The sequence below is a fragment of the Apus apus genome, chromosome 4 (assembly GCF_020740795.1).
Source record: "Apus apus isolate bApuApu2 chromosome 4, bApuApu2.pri.cur, whole genome shotgun sequence".
Lineage (NCBI taxonomy): Eukaryota > Metazoa > Chordata > Aves > Apodiformes > Apodidae > Apus > Apus apus.
In genome coordinates, this window is record NC_067285.1 from 84,634,783 (window position 1) to 84,652,394 (window position 17,612).

At 37.4% G+C, this 17,612-nt stretch overlaps 1 protein-coding gene across 3 annotated transcripts in view; it reads right to left on the reverse strand.

The window, feature by feature from the left end:
- Positions 1–886: 886 nt before the first annotated feature.
- ZDHHC2 (zinc finger DHHC-type palmitoyltransferase 2) overlaps positions 887–17,612 on the reverse strand; it is a 35,559-nt gene continuing 18,833 nt past the window's right edge. For 2 of the 3 annotated variants that reach the window (XM_051617511.1, XM_051617509.1), the window contains exons 6-13: positions 16,490–16,522; positions 13,022–13,142; positions 12,166–12,298; positions 9,608–9,734; positions 9,323–9,415; positions 7,574–7,680; positions 7,056–7,133; positions 887–4,319 (exon numbers count right to left, since the gene is read on the reverse strand). In XM_051617511.1, coding sequence (XP_051473471.1) covers positions 7,093–7,133; positions 7,574–7,680; positions 9,323–9,415; positions 9,608–9,734; positions 12,166–12,298; positions 13,022–13,142; positions 16,490–16,522 — 655 coding nt within the window. In that variant the 3' untranslated portion in view covers positions 887–4,319; positions 7,056–7,092. The remainder of the gene's footprint in view (positions 4,320–7,055; positions 7,134–7,573; positions 7,681–9,322; positions 9,416–9,607; positions 9,735–12,165; positions 12,299–13,021; positions 13,143–16,489; positions 16,523–17,612) is intronic. The other variant, XM_051617510.1, reaches the window with a different exon arrangement.

The window sequence follows — 17,612 nt, forward strand, 5'->3', positions numbered from 1 at the left end:
TTTTTTTGATCATGTTGTTTTGGATGAGAATATTTATATATGGCTTAGTACAATTTTTTTATAGAAAGATTTTAAACAAAAAATGGGAAAAGCTCAGAGCATGTACTGCAGGTTATGTCTGAACTGGATGAGGTGAACGCTGCTTTCATCTGTGGCTGCCCCCTCCCTGGAAGGGTTCAAGGGAAGGCTGGATGGGGCTTGAAGCAACCTGGTCTAGTGGGAGGTGTTCCTGCCCATGCAGGGAGGTTGGAACTAGATGATCTGTAAGGTCCCTTCCAATCCAAACCATTCCATGATTATGTGATCTTTCTGTAATTCTTCCTGCATGTTTTGAGGGAATGCACCAGTGGTGGTCCAACACTTTCCTAGGGGAGACTTAGCAAAGTGCAGAGTGGAAAGTCAGATCAGAAAAATCAGACATGGGAGCAACTGAAGAGCCCTCATGAAGCATAGTGGCTGTGGATGACAACTTCACCGAGTACTTCTTGTACTTGACTCCTCAGATCTATGAGGTCAAGAGGGTCTAAGAACCCTCTCTTTAGGACAAAATTCCACCTTTTATACCTTCAACAGTATCCAAAAGAGCACAGCTGTGTCTGCTCTGCCAGTATGAACACATGGAGTGTTTCACCCTGAAAGACCAAAAAGGATTTGGTACCTTCTGATGCTGTTTCACAGTGTAGGTACTTTGTGAGGTGCTACAGATCTAACAATTAAACTAGGGAGGGAAAGCTTACCTGAAAAAGTCAAGATCTCTGGCGAAGGGGGACATTTACAGCAGGTAGGTTGTTAATGAAGCCACAGAAGTGATAACAGCTGTTCTGCTGTTCAGGTACACTGTTGGTAAAACTGAAGGTAGCGTGTCAATGACTACTCTGTGCAGGACTTGCTGAACATGAAGCATTTATTTATATGAGCAATACATTAACAAATAGCAAAGTTAAACACTAAGTTTATGTAGAAACGTTGTTTCCCACCCTCCATCCACCATACCACTCAACTGAATTGGGGCAAGAACTCTTTCAATCCAAATGTGGGATTAACAACATCTACAGCACACCATGCACTATAACAAATTTGCTTCCTGCAACCAACTATGTTGAAGTCTTGCCTGAAGACTGAAATTTTAAGTACACAAACAGTTAAAAATACTGGTTTCATGACCTGCTCACAGCTAACCTGTAGGTTACTAAAGAGCTTTTGATCTGTGACTTATACTGTACAGTGTTTTTTGTCCCAAGTTAAAGAGTTAAAGTGCATAGCAGCAGCTGTATCTAGCTGCTCAGTGGGAGGTGCTCACCAACATCTAGGTGTTCCATTGAAGACTTTGAGCACTCTATCAGCAATAGATCAACTGATGGAGAATGTGTGGACCACTTCTGCTGCAGACACATACTGCTTTTGTTGTAAGCTACAAATTAAGGAAGCTTGTTACATACATGTGGGGGACTATGATTTGTATGAGAGTATATGTGTACACAAAATAAATTGAACTCTGTTATCTTTGGGGACTCAGGCCCATCTACAGAGTCAGTAGAACTTATCCAACTTCCACTGATGCTTGAGATGCATTTTATACTGCTAGACAAGTATCAGGGCTGTTATTCTTTTAGCAAAAAAGTAGATTAGTAACTATACAGTAGGTAAAAAGCAGTCTTTAAAAAAAATGACAAACTACACAAAAGGCTGTAGTAAAGTGCCTAGCAAGAATATAAAGAACAGGAGAATCAGTGCAAGCAGACAAAAAACACTGTCTTTGTTCCCCTTACCTCTTCGTGAAGTTTCCCATGTGCATTGCAACGTCATCAATGACAATATGTCAAAAGACCATTTTCCACTTTGCTGTTGAAAGTATTAGGAGCTTAAAGCCAAGAATACAGGTGTATCAGAATTTATACTTTGGAGCATGATTAGCTCACTTTTGTCCATGCTAGTGAGAACTGCCAGGAACACTAACGAGCCTGCTGCCAGTGCTCTTCAGAGAGGCACAGCTCATACCCATCCATGGGAGCAGGTGTTGCTATATCCCCCTGGCTTAGATCTGCTGATCATTTACCTCTGAGCTACCCTCAGTTCTCTTTCTGCTCTCCTCCCTCCATCACCATAGGTTTGCTGTGCCTCTGCTGGTTTGCTGCTGGACAGTCTCTGGCCGCATCAAAGCTGCAGATTATTTAGGGCTATTGTGCTTGCTAAGTGTGACTTCTGACATGGAGAAGCCAGGCATTTCTTGACCCCTTATTCCTGTCCTTTCACTACATTGATCCCCAAGATCTTGCTGAGAGTTTGCAGAGCCCTGGACAGTCAGGGAGAGCAATTATGAGTTTGCTGGGGAAGAAAGCTGTACTTTTTTTCTTTACATAAAAATACGGAGCAAGTTACACTGAAGCTGAATTTCCAGCTTTTCACTCAGTATTTTCAAACACATGCTCCATGACAAACCACCCTGTGACTAAACTTTGTAAAAAACAATACTATACAGATAGAGAACCTGAAGTGTTAAAAATATATTTTTCCCCTCTCCCACTTACCCCTTGACAAGTTAGCTGTTAAACAAACACTAATACAAGGTAAGCTGACAGAAGAACACTGAATAAATAGCTGTGAAAAACTTTTGGTTGGTAGATGTCTGCAGGCATCATGTAAACTGTATGCTACCTTCATGCTAGTTTAAAAAAGTTGTTCTACATCAAGGGACCCATACTCTGGCACTTCTGGCAAGAAACAGATTATTTTTCCAGGCTGGTAAAATTTTGAGATGAAGAAAAAAAAAATAAATATTTCCTCATTAGAAAAAAGACCCCAAAAAATCCACCCCCCCCAATTTGTGCTCCAACAGCTACCACTTAAGTTGTAAACCTAGGAAAGACTAATTTTAAAGTTACCTTCCTGTAGAAGAGTAACTTAGAAGATTTTTGCTTTTAGAAACCCACTGCTTAGTCCTGCTGCCAATTTTCTAAACAAACAACTGGAACCTTTACACTGTGAACCAACCTGCTAAGTGACTCAGGTTCAGTAACAGGTGTCCTTTTCTGCTTTAGCTGAACTGAGCTTAGTCTGAGAGGTTTTCACTTTTATTTTTTTGGACTAGACTTTTTATCTAGCCACCTAGAAAGCATAACTGAGTTCCTGCTAAAGTTGTTTTCAGAATAACAATTTGCATTTAAATGTAAACACTGATACATATATGTAGTGTATACAAAAGGCACAAGACAATTCGATCTGTGTTGCTGAAACTTCCTTGACTTTGAAAGTTGATGATGCATCTTGTATTATTTGGCTGGAAAACTTTGATCCTAAGCAAGCTGCTAGCTCCTATATCAAAGGGGGTCCCCTATGTGCAGCAGCTTGGCTTTTTGGTTATGCAGTAAGGAAGGCAGTGTCTTAAAGAACAAGTAAAAACAGAAATCTGAGACAACTATTGATTAAGAAGAAACTAGGATTTTTTTTAAGACTGTGAGCCTCAGGAACACAGGTTGGTGAAAAGCCTTTTGGATCAGTGAAGTGCTAACAGTTGTTTTCTGAAGGGGATAACAGCTCCAAACTGGACAATACAATCCCCCCTGCATAGCAGTGTCCTGTGCCACTCCCGTCACCATCCCCAGCTGGTCAGCTTCATTTTTGTATTACCCATCTGAATGCAGGCTTTTTATCGCTCCACTTACCAAAGTAGGTTTATTTCCTCCCCATATCTTTCCAAACTACTGGTAATGCACATCTGAAGGAAACTGGAGCTTTTGCAACAACACTTCAGACACTTCACTTGGGTCTCCTTATCTTCAAAGACTGCTTACCAAGCGCTCAAAAGAAAATATAGCCCACCAAGCCACTAAATTATTTGTAAGCAACACTAGCTGTTCTCCCGATTTATAAAGCTAGTAGTGGAAAAATGTGATTTTTTTTTTTTTAAAGTCAACTACTTACAGCAATTTGAATTAAAGGGTAGTTTTTCCAAAACCAAGGCAAGAATATGGACTTATCCATAAGGAGGTCACATTTTTCTTGTACTGAATACAGAAGTAAAACCAGCCATTGAATTTTTACAACAGTAAACTCAGACTCCCCGATTTTTTTTTCCATTTCCTAATATTCAGAATCATCATTCACCATTCAAAACCAGTAATTTTAAGTTGAAACATTCTTTATATGGTTCAAAAGTAGTATGTTTAGTTTCATGTTTTAAGCAGTGACATGGAGACAGCTAATCATCTGTCAGTTTGTTTTCTGAGCACATCCACACAGGAGCAGACAGGAGCAGCTGGCCAACTGGGCTGATATTTGGAAGAATACATCTTCCTTCCAACAATAGTTTTTTTCTTGAACTGGAATGGAACATACATCACAAACTACATCATTAGAATTTAGGAATACTTAAAAATCAAGTTATTGCAACAGGTTTCATCAACTCAAAGAGGAAAGTGAGCAACAGCTGAATGAAAATCCCACCCTGAAGAAGGATACAGGAAGACTGATCACACTTATGTTAGTAGTCCATTAGGATGATAGTGATTAAATACTGACTACACAGCCATCAGGCCACCAGTTTCTAAAATGAAGTGAGCTATTTTTACAGTACTTTCAGGTACCTACATCAGTAAAAAGCAATTTTCTATTACAATACTGTAAACCATACAGTTTGTTTAGACTTATGTGGGGAAGAAAAGAACAGTTTCCCACATCATATCTGTCACTCTCAGTAATTAGTCCTCTTAATTAACTACAAAGGATTACAGGATACAGGATATTGACCATAACCTTACTCGGGACAGAAATTCAAATTACTAACATACTGACAAGGGCTCTGGGCTCTGTTTTTCATGTCAAAGTTGAAATTAGTTGGTTTTGTTGTAATGACTTCAGCATCTTTATTCACTCTCTAGGAACAAATAAAACTCAAATACTGACCAAAAAAAAAAAATTAAATGCAAAGTAGTTACAAAATAATAACATTTTAAATATAGGGGCTCTTATTCCAGCAACTGTATGCCAGGTGTGTATACATATATATGCACACATACACACACACACACACACAGAGTAGCGTGGCTTTTTTTTGTTACATCTCCAGAAACTCTTTAAGTGCCACACAGAAACACCTCAGAGCAAAGAGTAAAACTAAACTGGCACTTAGGCTCATGCCACAGAAACTATCAGTCTGTAGCAACACAAATCTAAATGTAACTTTCCCTGCCTGAACTAAGAAAAAAGTATCAACCAAAAAAGAGTATGAGACATTCATCAAGCTTAACAACTTGAAAAAAAACCCACACTTCCAGCATTTTGAGAACAATCACAGACCATGTTTGACCTTCAGAACCATCTGAATGACCAGGTTCCAATAAAATGTACACACCATTCAAAGAAAGACTAAAAGTTTAAAAGTTATTAATTAAGTAAATAGAGCATTGGGACTTTTCGAAGTAGAACTCCAACTGGACAAAACTAGTTGCAAATAATTATATTTCTGCAACATAATAAAAATTGTTTCTTTAAAGCCTGTCTCTAATGCTTTACTCTTGAGTAGTGATGGCGTTGGACTTTGAACTAACTGAAGTTGAATAATTTCTTCTTTTCTGGAAGCTGCTGTTTTGTTGAAACAACTGATGGATAAAACAGGGCAAAAGCATGTCATTTTAGATTTTGAACGAAGGGTTAGGGTTAGATTTTTAGATTCTATTAAAGAAGAACTAACACAGAGCAGTCAAAACGGCAGACATGGGCCAAGTTCCATTTTCTCATCTCCAACTCTTGACACCCACATTTTCAACACTTTAACACTTCACACCATCATCAAGTTTACATGTACCTGTGTCTGGAAGCATCTGTGTCTTCATTCACCACTTCACACAAAACCAGAATGTAACGGTCAATAATTTTCTAGTTTCTCTGATGGATCCAACTGAACTTCTGGGACCTTTCTGGCATAAGCTACAAGCTACCTATTGTATCTGCACACTCACCATTTTTATCATCTGCTTTGACAGTGCAATGCCATGCCTGATGGATCTAGTAACAATCACTACATGTCTCTGATGGCTTTCCAGGCCTTCCACTTCCTTCAGGAGTAACTGAGAGCAACCTGAGAGCTGGGACAGCATGTCCAGGAGGCACATCACACACAAATGAAAGATAACCACTTGAGACATGTCTTCGGGATGACTGAAAGGGTGCTTCCAATAGCAGAGATAGAAATTTCTTTGCTGAAAAAGCTCCTCCAATGTTGTTGGAAAACTGTAAACTATCTGGTATGCTGAAATTCTCAGGTTGGTGCCATTTTTTTAATCCAGCTTTATATAAGAAATAGCTGATTTCCGTAAGCTTTAATGGAGTTGGAAATCTTCAAATACTGAAGTGAATATGATGATTGATAGTGTTTATTCTCCCCAACCCAATAATTAAGGTCTCCTCTTATGTACATAACAGAATTTACTAGCTGATTCTTAAACATGCCTTCTGAGAAGCCTATGTTCCAAGATACCAAAGCAAGAAACAAAAAAACCCTCAACTCTTCGACAATTGACTAAATACTCAGGAAGTCATATCGACACCTTTTGTCTTCAGCAGGCAGCACTTTTTTGTTACTAAATAGGATGCAGGTCAGTACCTGACACAGAACAAACTGCTAATAGCTTACATATTAGAATAATTTATTTTTTCCTTCATAATCTGATAGATGTTTACCTGCTTTAGCAGACCAAGCTATGATCTTTGTGCTCAGCATTAAGAACTAACTTTATTTTCAAACTTTACAAATATTTGCTGGACAGCTTGAATAGTCAAAATTTCATTATCTTTCTAAAGAAAGGGAACAATACTAATAAAATTTTGGAATATTACCTAAAAGTAATGGATATAAAGAGTAAACTATTTTGCAAACGTGACATATCAAGAAATAGGAGGTTTAACTTTAAAGCTATGAATTAATGTGCTACTACTTCATGGTAAAAAAATCAAAGATAAGAGAACAGGTAGGAATTGCTTTAGTAATTTTCTTTTGTGCATTCTTCAAGTGGTAAAGAATAACGGATTAACATTAATTACAGAGAATATTAACATACCTTTCCTTATATATTCAGGTGTTTCTCTGAAGGGAAATTAGGTTTCATTTTCCATGGTTAATGCAGGATTGCTCATACCTTTAAAGACAAAAAGTTACATTTCCACAGGAAAAGGTCTCTTGTCTATTTCAGCAAATAATACAACCTTTAATTATCAATCCATCATCATTTCATTCCATAATTACCAAGTTTATTCCTGTCCTGTGTCCATTACATGGCTTTTCCCAAGTTACCATAAGGTGTCATCGTATTCTGGTATAAGCAGTTTGTCACCAAAAGAATTACCAGGCTCAGCCAAAAAGACAAAGAGCACCTACTGGTGGTGGTGTTCTCAGTATAACTTGGCCAGGTTTAACTGGGAAGGGCACAGCAGCTTGAGACATGGAACTTCCTACAAACATGTTTTTAAAATTTTGGTTCATTAACACAAACCAAGTGGCCCTGGTGATTTTTATGCTACATCCTCCAAAACTTGTTTATTACAAAATGAGTCACTGCAGCATAAATCAATTCCTTACCTATTTTCCCCTTTTCAGCCTTTGCACTTTCTGACCAAGACGGTGTATCCGTAAGAAGGTGGCTCTGGGAATCGCGTAACGGCTTTGCAGGGAACAGGTGGTTCTCACTGTAATGCCAATAAAAACAACATTGTAGTAAACTGCAGTCATTTTTATGTTCCCACCACACACTGCACACAGTTTGTCCTACACCGTATTTTCCCTACCTTGCCTTGCTGCTTTTCTGATGAATCACTACACTTTTGTCATTACACTGTAGTTGTTACAGATGGAAGTACAATCTAAAAACAACTCCCTAGCTCAGAACAGGGAAACATTCTGGTATTTTTCTTTGACAGCTATTATATATTAATACACATACTCGAGTTCCAAATGCACCCTATCCATATTCACTCCCACTAAAACAAACCTGACATGACAAATAGTGGAGAGAACATCTCCAAAATCTCTTGCCTAATATAAGCTTTGGATCAGTAGAATAAGATCTAAAATATCAATAAACAGCTATCTGAAATGTGTTTCTTTTATGAATAAAAGGTTGCCAGTAAGATTCCACTATAATTTCTTAGTCACATATTCGAGTGTACTGAACCAAAAGTATCACAGAATCATAGGGGTTGGAAGGGACCTCTAGAGATCTAGTCCAACCCGCTGCCAGTGCAAGACCACCTAGGGCAGGCCACACAGAACCACATCCAGGCAGGTTTTGAATGTCTCCAGAGAAGGAGACTCCACAACCTCTCTGGGCAGCCTGTTCCAGGGCTCTGTCACCCTCACAGAAAAGTTTTTCCTCATGTTGAGGTGGAACTTCCTGTGTTCTAGCTTATACCCATTGTTCCTTGTCCTATTACTGGGCACCACTGAAAAGAGACTGGCTCCTTCCCCTTGACACCCACCCCTCAGATATTTCTAGACATTAATAAGATCCCCTCTCAGCCTTTTCAAGACTAAACAGCCCCAGTTCTCTCAGACTTTATTCCTAGGAGAGGTGTTCAAGTCCCTTCATCATCCTTGTAGCTCTGTTGGACTCTCTCCAGTAGATCCCTGTCTCTTGAATTGGGGAGCCCAAAACTGGATACAGTATTCCAGTCTAATCAGGGCAGAGTATAGAGGGGGAGGAGAAGCTCCCCAGACCTGCTGCACTTCATTACATAAATGTTGCCAAAAGTTACAATATGAAATTCTAAGCTACTGTATTTAGTCTAAGGGACATCTACATACTTTTCACACTTCCAAGACGCCATAGCAGTGAAGGATAAGGATTATGAAAATGTCTTCTATTATCAGCAGAAGCAAAACACAAGCATTTAACATTCACCTTCCTGTTCTTTGGCACAAGTGCTGAGACCTGGGATTCCCTTGTGTGAAGTACCTTTCACCCGATACTCAAGGCCTCCCACAAAAGCCTTGCAAGGTAATGCATCTGTCCTGCAGGCCGACCCACAGCCTCGTATGTATGTAGAAAACAAAGTTACTGATACTGTTTAGGCAGGCATGGAAAATCCAGGTCCTCAGATGCCACTGAACTGAGACAAAGCACGTGGGAGGGAGGGGATCCCAAACTTACTTCCATAAATTTAAACAGAAGTCTGAGGATTGGCTGAATTACAACTTAGCTGATTAAAATCTCTTAATAGGATATTCCTCATTTGCTTACCACTTTTAAGTATCTTCTACATGGTTCTCTTTAACTGAACACAGGAAAAAATAGAATATTGGCTAATTGAAACGTAACAAAAAGGAGATTACTTTTTGGATGTTGAATTAAGACCACCAGGTGTGGAAGCTTGCTCAGGATCCTGATTAACAAGGCAAGTTGGGAAGGAGCAACCATCCCCTAGACTGAAAAATGCATAATTAGTGTCACACTTACAAAAAAAAATGCTTTTAAGAACTGTTTTTTTTCTGAAGTGAGTGTTATAATCTATTTTTAGAAAATAAAAAATAAAACCCCAGCAAACCCAGACACTCAAACTGTGTAGATCCTGATAATACAACAGTTTCAGCAAACAAAATGTTAAAAATTGAGCATACCTTGAGAACACAGGCAGCAACCAGTATTTCTTCTCATCACCAAACACCTGCCTTAGGTTTTTGCTGAAGCCCAAGCTAAAGCCATTCTTGTCTGTTCTATGACGAAATATGGGAGCTCTGAATACCTCTTAAAAGAAAAAAAAAATAGTTCTTCACAAGATAGCAGGTTCAAGTTTCACAAGTTTTGCTATTTAGGCAATTGCACTGATGATCCCATCATCCAAGAGGAAGGGCTGTACTGCCCAGTGCCTGAGGAAGCCACTCCTCAAAGCCACAGTCAGTCCTACACAGTCCCTGTGTGTGCAGAGAAGTCCTGTGGCTGAGGAAAGGTGGAAGTCTCCTCCACCCTCCTTCCTAATCAAGGCAAGGAAGAGTGAGGATATTAACTTTTTAAGGAGAAGAGTTATGCTGTATGAAGATTTCAGCAAGTGACTATACCAGAAAGAGTGTTCAAGAAAGAAAAGCCTAATGAAGGGTTTACTACAGAAAGAGTAATGGAAAAGAAGAACAGCTTAACCCACTTTAGGAGTAAGACTTGCTTTTCACATCCTGGGGTATGAAATTACTGTGTGTTTTTACAGCTGCAAGAAGAAAGTGCTTTACTTGTAGAGACCCAAATCACTCCCCATGGATTTCCAACCTAATTTTTGATAACTAAATATAGCTTCAAGGGTTACCAAGTGCCTGAAGCAGAAAACACATGCACTTCCCACAAGTGACAGCCATTTTATTCCCTTAATTGGCTATATATAGTAGGCAAACCATGTCCTGATGTCCTGACAGTACAGGTCACACAAACCATGCTGGAACCATGCAGAGATTGTCCTTCTGCAGCAAATTCTTAACTATGAAATGCTGCAAATGACCTTCAACATGTAGTATGTGTTAGTTACAAAGTCTTAAAGATGAGAGAAAGAAAAACAGATGCTCTTTTAGATATTCATGTTAGGCTAGAAGATGAGCTCCCAGGATGATTCAGATAAGTACAGTCACACTGAAAACTTCTATGGCTTCATTATCTAACTACTTCATGTTCAAGGTTTCACATAATAAACAATCGCCCAAAGTAAAATGGGAAGAAGAGTCAAACAGATCTTTTTGAGTAGCTTAAGTGTACAGAAAATACTGCATGTTACCTGCATGGAATTCAATTTGGTTTAAAACCAATAAACGTCGAATTACAAGTGTACTGCATTATGGTTATTTTTGAACAATTTTTTTTTACACTAAAATTATAAGAACAGTTTATAAACAGAATATTTAAATTATTTCTGTTCATTTAAGTATCACTAGTAAAACTTTTCTCAACTAGATTGAACAATTTTTTTCCAATACTAATTTCTAAGTTGATGATTTTTCAGCATACTGAAGAAACGAACAAACTGTAGAGAAATCTTGAAGCAGACAGGCTTTCTTCAAATAATATTTATTTGAAGTTTTCCACTCATCATCTACATCATAGTAACTCCCAAGAGAACTGGAAAAACCAGATCAATTAATTGCCTTACTGTAATTCAGCTTGTATCAACAGAAAAGCTTTTAGAGATTTGGAAACTTCAGTTAATATATTGAGACTTAGTATTATTATTGTCCAGGATATAGTATAGAACAGGCATGCAAATTTTCTGTGCCTTCATGTATTTACTTATTTATGAAGTTTTGTAACCAAACATGTATCCAAGAGAGGGGGAGTCCTGGTTTAACACTGATATTCAATGGTGTTATCTATACACTCATAGTAGAGGCACAGCCCATGTTCTTAAAGAGGTTTTCAAAAATCAACTCATAACACGGAGTCCTTTTTCTGCATCTGTGATTATGTGGCAGATAGGAATCACAACTGTGAAACCACCTTTCAGATCTCTGCATTCATTTACTATTAAATCTAGGAGTACTGCCTTAAAAGTCTGTTCTTCTGTATCAGATAAATTTTTTGGCATGGGCTCTTTGTGCTCATTCATGTTTATCAAAACTAACAACACCCACAAACCAGCCTGCCTTCCAGATATTTTTTTTCCTCTCCTTGCCTCCAGTACAGGCTAAGTTTTAGATTCAATAACTATGCCTTTCAGAGCTTTTAAATTAAATTCTAGCCAAGCTGAACAGAGGGATTTGGGTGCTGCAGGAAGCAAGGGTGGGAGCAAAGCACAAAGCCACTGCCCTGACTGGGAAACCCCATCAGAGAACTCTGACCGGGGGCAGACTTCACACCTGCTTGTGCAAGCACCAGCTGGTGCATCTAACATTTATTACAAAGTAATCTCAATTTTCTTTTTATTTTTTAAAAATTTATTCAGTTTCTATTAATAAGCTGTGGATGGGAAGAAAGAGGGTAAGTTCATGAACAGCTTGGCCACTCTGGGCAGGAGAAAAAGAGTCAGAATTCTAGGGAGCAGCAGAAGTGTGGGGTCAGTACTCAACATTGCCAGACCCAAACACCTCTACCAGGATCCAAGGAACCTCTAAGACTGCACACTTTCTCCATTACCCTCATACCTATAATACACATCTATTATTTATCTGTTGCTCTTGAACACAGAAGCAGGAAAACTACTTACCTAATGTAGACTTATTCTTGCTGACAAGCCAACAGTGATACCCAAAGAGAGAAGACAGACTGACAGAAAACATAGCTGCAGCAAAGAATAAAAACATGATGTGGAACTTGGCTTGAGTATCAGGAAGGCCATTCTGAAAATAAAATAAAAAATCATGCTGTTAGAATTGGGGAAATAGCTGTTTAATTTGATTGTAAATAATGCTCTGTTCAGAATAGTCACATCAAGTTCAGTGCAGACACAAATGTACCATGCAAGGGTCTGTACCCTCTATGTACAAATGACCATGCAAGTAGGTTGTTGACAGCATCTACATTAAAGAAACAGGCCCTTGCTTGAGAAAGTATAAATACTGACATCAAGAACCTGCAATTTGGATGTAAACTTCAGACAGTCTTTTAAAAAAGAATAATTAATCTTTACATAAGAAGGTACTGTTTAATTAGCCTTTTCAGAACAGTCATATAATAGCATAAATAATGCACATCTAAGAAAGTAATATACTAAGTTGTGAACAGAGATGATAATATTAAAATACTAGAAAATCTCTCTAAAGCTTTTTCATACCATAGCATAGCATTAAAGAAAGGTAACAAAATCTATCTATAATTTAATTTCCCTTGAAAAACTTTCTGAATAATTGTGTGCTTGTTCTACACAGCTTCAAAATAATGTGGGAATAAGTGAAATTTCATAACTTATGATAAACAGAAACAATAAAGAGGGCTACGATTATTGGAAGAACTTTTGTACCCTATAATTAGGAAATACTAGATAACTACATAAAGCCTTCAATCTTAGACTTCTTGCACAGTAGTAACTTCATATACCTAAAGACAGTATGTAGAGTACTTACTGTCCAAAACCTGATAAAATACTGTAAATCCGTTGCAGCAATGAAAAGGCAATACAGTAGAGAGTAAGCCAAGAAGAGGAGAAAAAATTTGTAATTGGAGAATCCTACACAGTTGTTCACCCTGATAAAAAAAAAAAGTAAAAATAAAAATGGAATGTAAAGAAAGTTATGTTCTTTGCTTTAATCCAATTTAAAATTAAACATATTTGAGTGTTGCCCATGGACTGATTATTAGTAAGCAGCTTCTTTTGTCTTTCAGTTGGTTACATTAAGAAGCTGACCCAAATTATCACTGCACTGCTAACTTTGATGTAACTTTTCCATGAATTAAAAAAAAAAAATCTATATACCTTCTTTAATTTATATTGCTTCTTCATTAATGTGTGAAAGTCAACAATTCCATGATAAACTACAAGCAATTCAGATGCAAGGTTTTAATTATAAGTCTACTTTACTTTAATGGTATTTCTTTTATGACTGTTTTTACTTTATGACATAGTTTAGCAAGAAGAGAAATATCCAGCAAATTTTTATTCACCAGAGATTAAATTCCTTGACTTAAAGACAGATTTATTTCTCGTTGTTCTTTTGCATTACTTCCATAAATTATCCCACCCCCCCCAGTTCTGCCAAGGCCCCAGACTGATGAGTTTTTACTGGAATAGTTCATTGAAAGATTAAAGAAGAAGTAAACACCAAGGTTTTGTAATTATGCTATCTGAACATGTAGTATCAAATCATAAGGCTTGAGAATGGTGGTTAGAATGAAAGTCTTAACATTTTGAGGAAGAGTAAAGCTGTAAGTGTACAGACAACTTGCTAAATAATGATGTGCTTCTGCAGTGAAACAGTCATACAAAAGAGCACTCCAGGATAAAATTTAGATTACAGATAACATTTAAAATAAATTTTGAAGTGCAAAAATATGAGCTATTCTTTCTCTTTCGAGAGTTTGTTTATTGAAAATGCCAGGCAAAAAAAAAAAAAACAAACAAAAAACTTGCAAGGCATTGAATGTGATGCAGCTCAGTTAACAAAAAGCATCACAAAATTAAGGAGATTCTAAATTATTTTCAGATTACTCAAAAGACAAAAGAGAGATGTTTCAAATGCTTCCTAAGATGTTGCTAATGCACCTTATTAATATTAGAATTGTTACATACAAATAATATATTTGGTGCCTCGAGACATTGTCTTCTGCCTTCAGCTCCATCTGGAGTCTAAGTAGCAGGAGCACTAGCATAGAAGTCACTAATGCATCTTATTTCTGCATCTCTTAAACCTTCTGGAGTAGTTAGAGGACAATTAGCATTAAATGTTTCATTTATCACAGCACTTCCATTAGCACAGGAATGATAGCCAAAATAAAGCCTTTCAAAAAGCAGAAAACAGCTGACCTGGAATAGGGCATGACTACCATCTTACTGCTTCTGCCTTCCAAATGCTTCATCTTCCTTTCCCCCAGGTTATTTTTTACCTGTCCTCTGTCCAGAAATCCTTCTTCTAGCAGCATATTAATTAGTAATTCCCATTACTGTTTCCCTGATCTCCCTAAGCAGGACACCAGTTCTTCCTTCCCACCAAACTTAGCTCCCACCAAAAACCTCAACATGAAAAGCAGTATTTTCAGGGGGACTAAAACCCACTCATTATACTGATTTGCACCCTTACTTTTGTTGGTAAAATAGCCATGTGATATTTCCCTTAAAGGAAGCTATGAAGTTTGATCAGCACTCTGGAATATTTCAGAACTCTCTTATCACTCCCACATAGTTATTTTTTTTCAGAGTGAGCAAGAGCTGTGGACATTCACTCAACTTATGAAAAATAAAACAAGGTAATACCTCTTTTTCTAGTGCACTTCCGTTACTTGGAGCACAAAAGGAACAATCCTCCATCAAGAAGTGTTACACATCTTTCATGTACCTTCTCCATTTCTATTTTTTCTTTCTGAACCCCTTGTTTTTCCATTAAAAACAATGAGCAATGTAAACACTCTCAAACTGGGTATGTTTATGTTGTTTGGATAGGAAGAGTCTGCAAACAGGTAAAATAAGCAAATGCTACTGAGAGGAAAATGGAGTTTGTTTTTCTAGAAGTCTGTGCACTAGCAAAATACCACTACACTGCCCCTTTACACAACACTTAAGTGCTCAGTTTATGATTTTTTATATGATGTAATGGATTTTTATTCTTAAATTTAAGTTTACAGGAAGGACATTTTCATGTCAAGACAACTCAAAAAATCCCAAACATATCAGAAAGCTTATGAGAAGCTTGTATAATACTGAAAAATAACAGCAATAATGGAACTTTTCACTCATATTTTGTCAGAAACAGCCTGACAGCTATTTTTCTTACAGCTTTCTACAATATGGCGATAAGAAGGCTGGAAAAGGATGCAGCCTTTTTTCTTAGAAGAAATTTGTTCATTATTCAACAATGTTATCTGTTTGTGGGTTTTGGTTTTGTTTGGTTTTTTTTAAGAAGCACACTACTAACACTTAAGCATCAAGTTTCACATGCCGACATCCCTACAGCAAAACAATATATAGGAACTAACTTATTAAATATTTATTTCAATTGTATCTACCATGAAGCTGCAAAATAAAGGGAGATTCTTAAACTGCACCATGTCAGAGGATATAGTCAGGACCAAGACAAAAAGGGTAAGCACCCCTTTCTCCCCCAGGATGAAGTTTTCTCTGCCAAGGAATTTGATCTAAGAAGGTCAAACCAGCTGCTTAGAACTATCTATCATTCAGTTTGCCCAATGCAGGAAATTCTTCTTTCTGATCAGTCTCATGTGGTGAAGATCTGCCATCTACCACTCAATCCTCTTAACTGGGACCTTATAAAACTGTTATCTTTAATTACTTCTATGAGATACCTGCCAAACTGACACAAAATTAATTATACATCCTGTCTACCAACTGGTTCCAAGGGCTGCTGAAAAAAGATGGGAAACAAAACCACTGTGCAGGCTGCACAGCAGCAAAAGAAGGGAGGGAGAGGGGAGAAAAAAATGCAAGAAAAAAAAGAATCCATAAAACCAAAAGAGTTAACTTGCTGTTTCCAGGAATGTCACCAAAGCTGTCCTAGGAGGTTCAATATTTCATCATTCAGTACAGTAAAGCTACTGTAATAGTCAAACTCCAAGTCCATGAAGAAAAGATACGATTCTCAAGAACTTGTCTTACTGATCAGAAGTCTACCTCATCCTACCTGTAAACACATGGAGTTACCTAACTCAAAAGTCTAAGAAAACCAATAAATGAATTTCTTTCCACATCTCACAAAAAGGAAAATAGGCCAAACAGTAAATAATTCCAATGGTCCTGCAAAACCAGTAACTTCACATGAGAAACTAACTCTAGGAATAGTAAAGCATTACCTTCATAACAGGCCATTCCAAAGGTTTTTTTACCAAATCAGAAAATTAAAAAAGAAAGGCGATAGTACACTCACCAAGGGCAATGATGGTCCATTTTCAAAATGCATCTTCAAAAAACCAAACAGAGTTCCAAGCATCACAAAAGGCAAAAAAAGAACAAAAGTCAGAAGCCCAGTTAGGTGTCAGATTTAAATTTTTCACATACAGATTAAGAATTACCCATATATACTACTGCTTACCTAATCAATTTAACAAAGATATCCATTTAAATTTGCATAATACAGGTTACCTACAAGTAAACTCCCAACTCAAAATGTTTGTTCTGTCAAAAGCTCAGTGCTTTTAGAAAACACCATCTATAACTTCAGCTTTAGGATGTGGTTCTCATTCTGAATAGTTTTTCCACTATCGTTTACTCTCTAGGAGAGCCTTAGAAACTGGGATAATTCAATTATTATACACTTAGTGATGCAACTAAACTTCTTTTCAAGTACATTATTTACTTCTATATTAAAAATATGCAGAAGCACAGGAGGTTTCTAAGAACTTACCTTGCAAGAAAAATACCAAATATTTTTGCAGTTAATCATTCTCCACAATAAAACATGCACAAGAAAATTGGATACAATTGAAGCAACTGAATTTTGACAAGGTAAGGATAAACGTAAGGTAGTCTGCAAAGACTAATGGCATTCTGCAAATTTCACTCACATTTCATAGGATAACACAGGTCACCCTTTTTCTCAACCCTGCTCAGATACGAGAATGTTCCTTTCTTACATTGCAACCAAAATCCTCTTTCTCACTCAATCCAGTTACTCTTTCAGTGCCTTTGCCATTTTGCTGGACAAAATGGAAAGTCTTCTCTGCCTCACAATTATGCTGGAAAGTTTGATGCATTATCAGCTGAAGAGTGTTTGGAACAGCCTTAAAGATAAGAATAAATCAAGCTTTGAGGAAGCCCCTTAAAGTTAGAAATTTAAATCACTAGGGGCAAGAGCAGAGCAACACACAGACATCCAAGCTAACTGGAGAAAGGTCAGAGACAAGAACAGGCAAAAGAAAGATTAAATTAGAAAACAGACTCCTGGGGAACATGGGGGTGAAGTTCATTTTGTGTTAGACAAAAAACCCCTTTAGTTTATGGCTTCATTAGAAATGTGGGATACTTGGTTGTTTTTTTCTTTAATTTAAAAT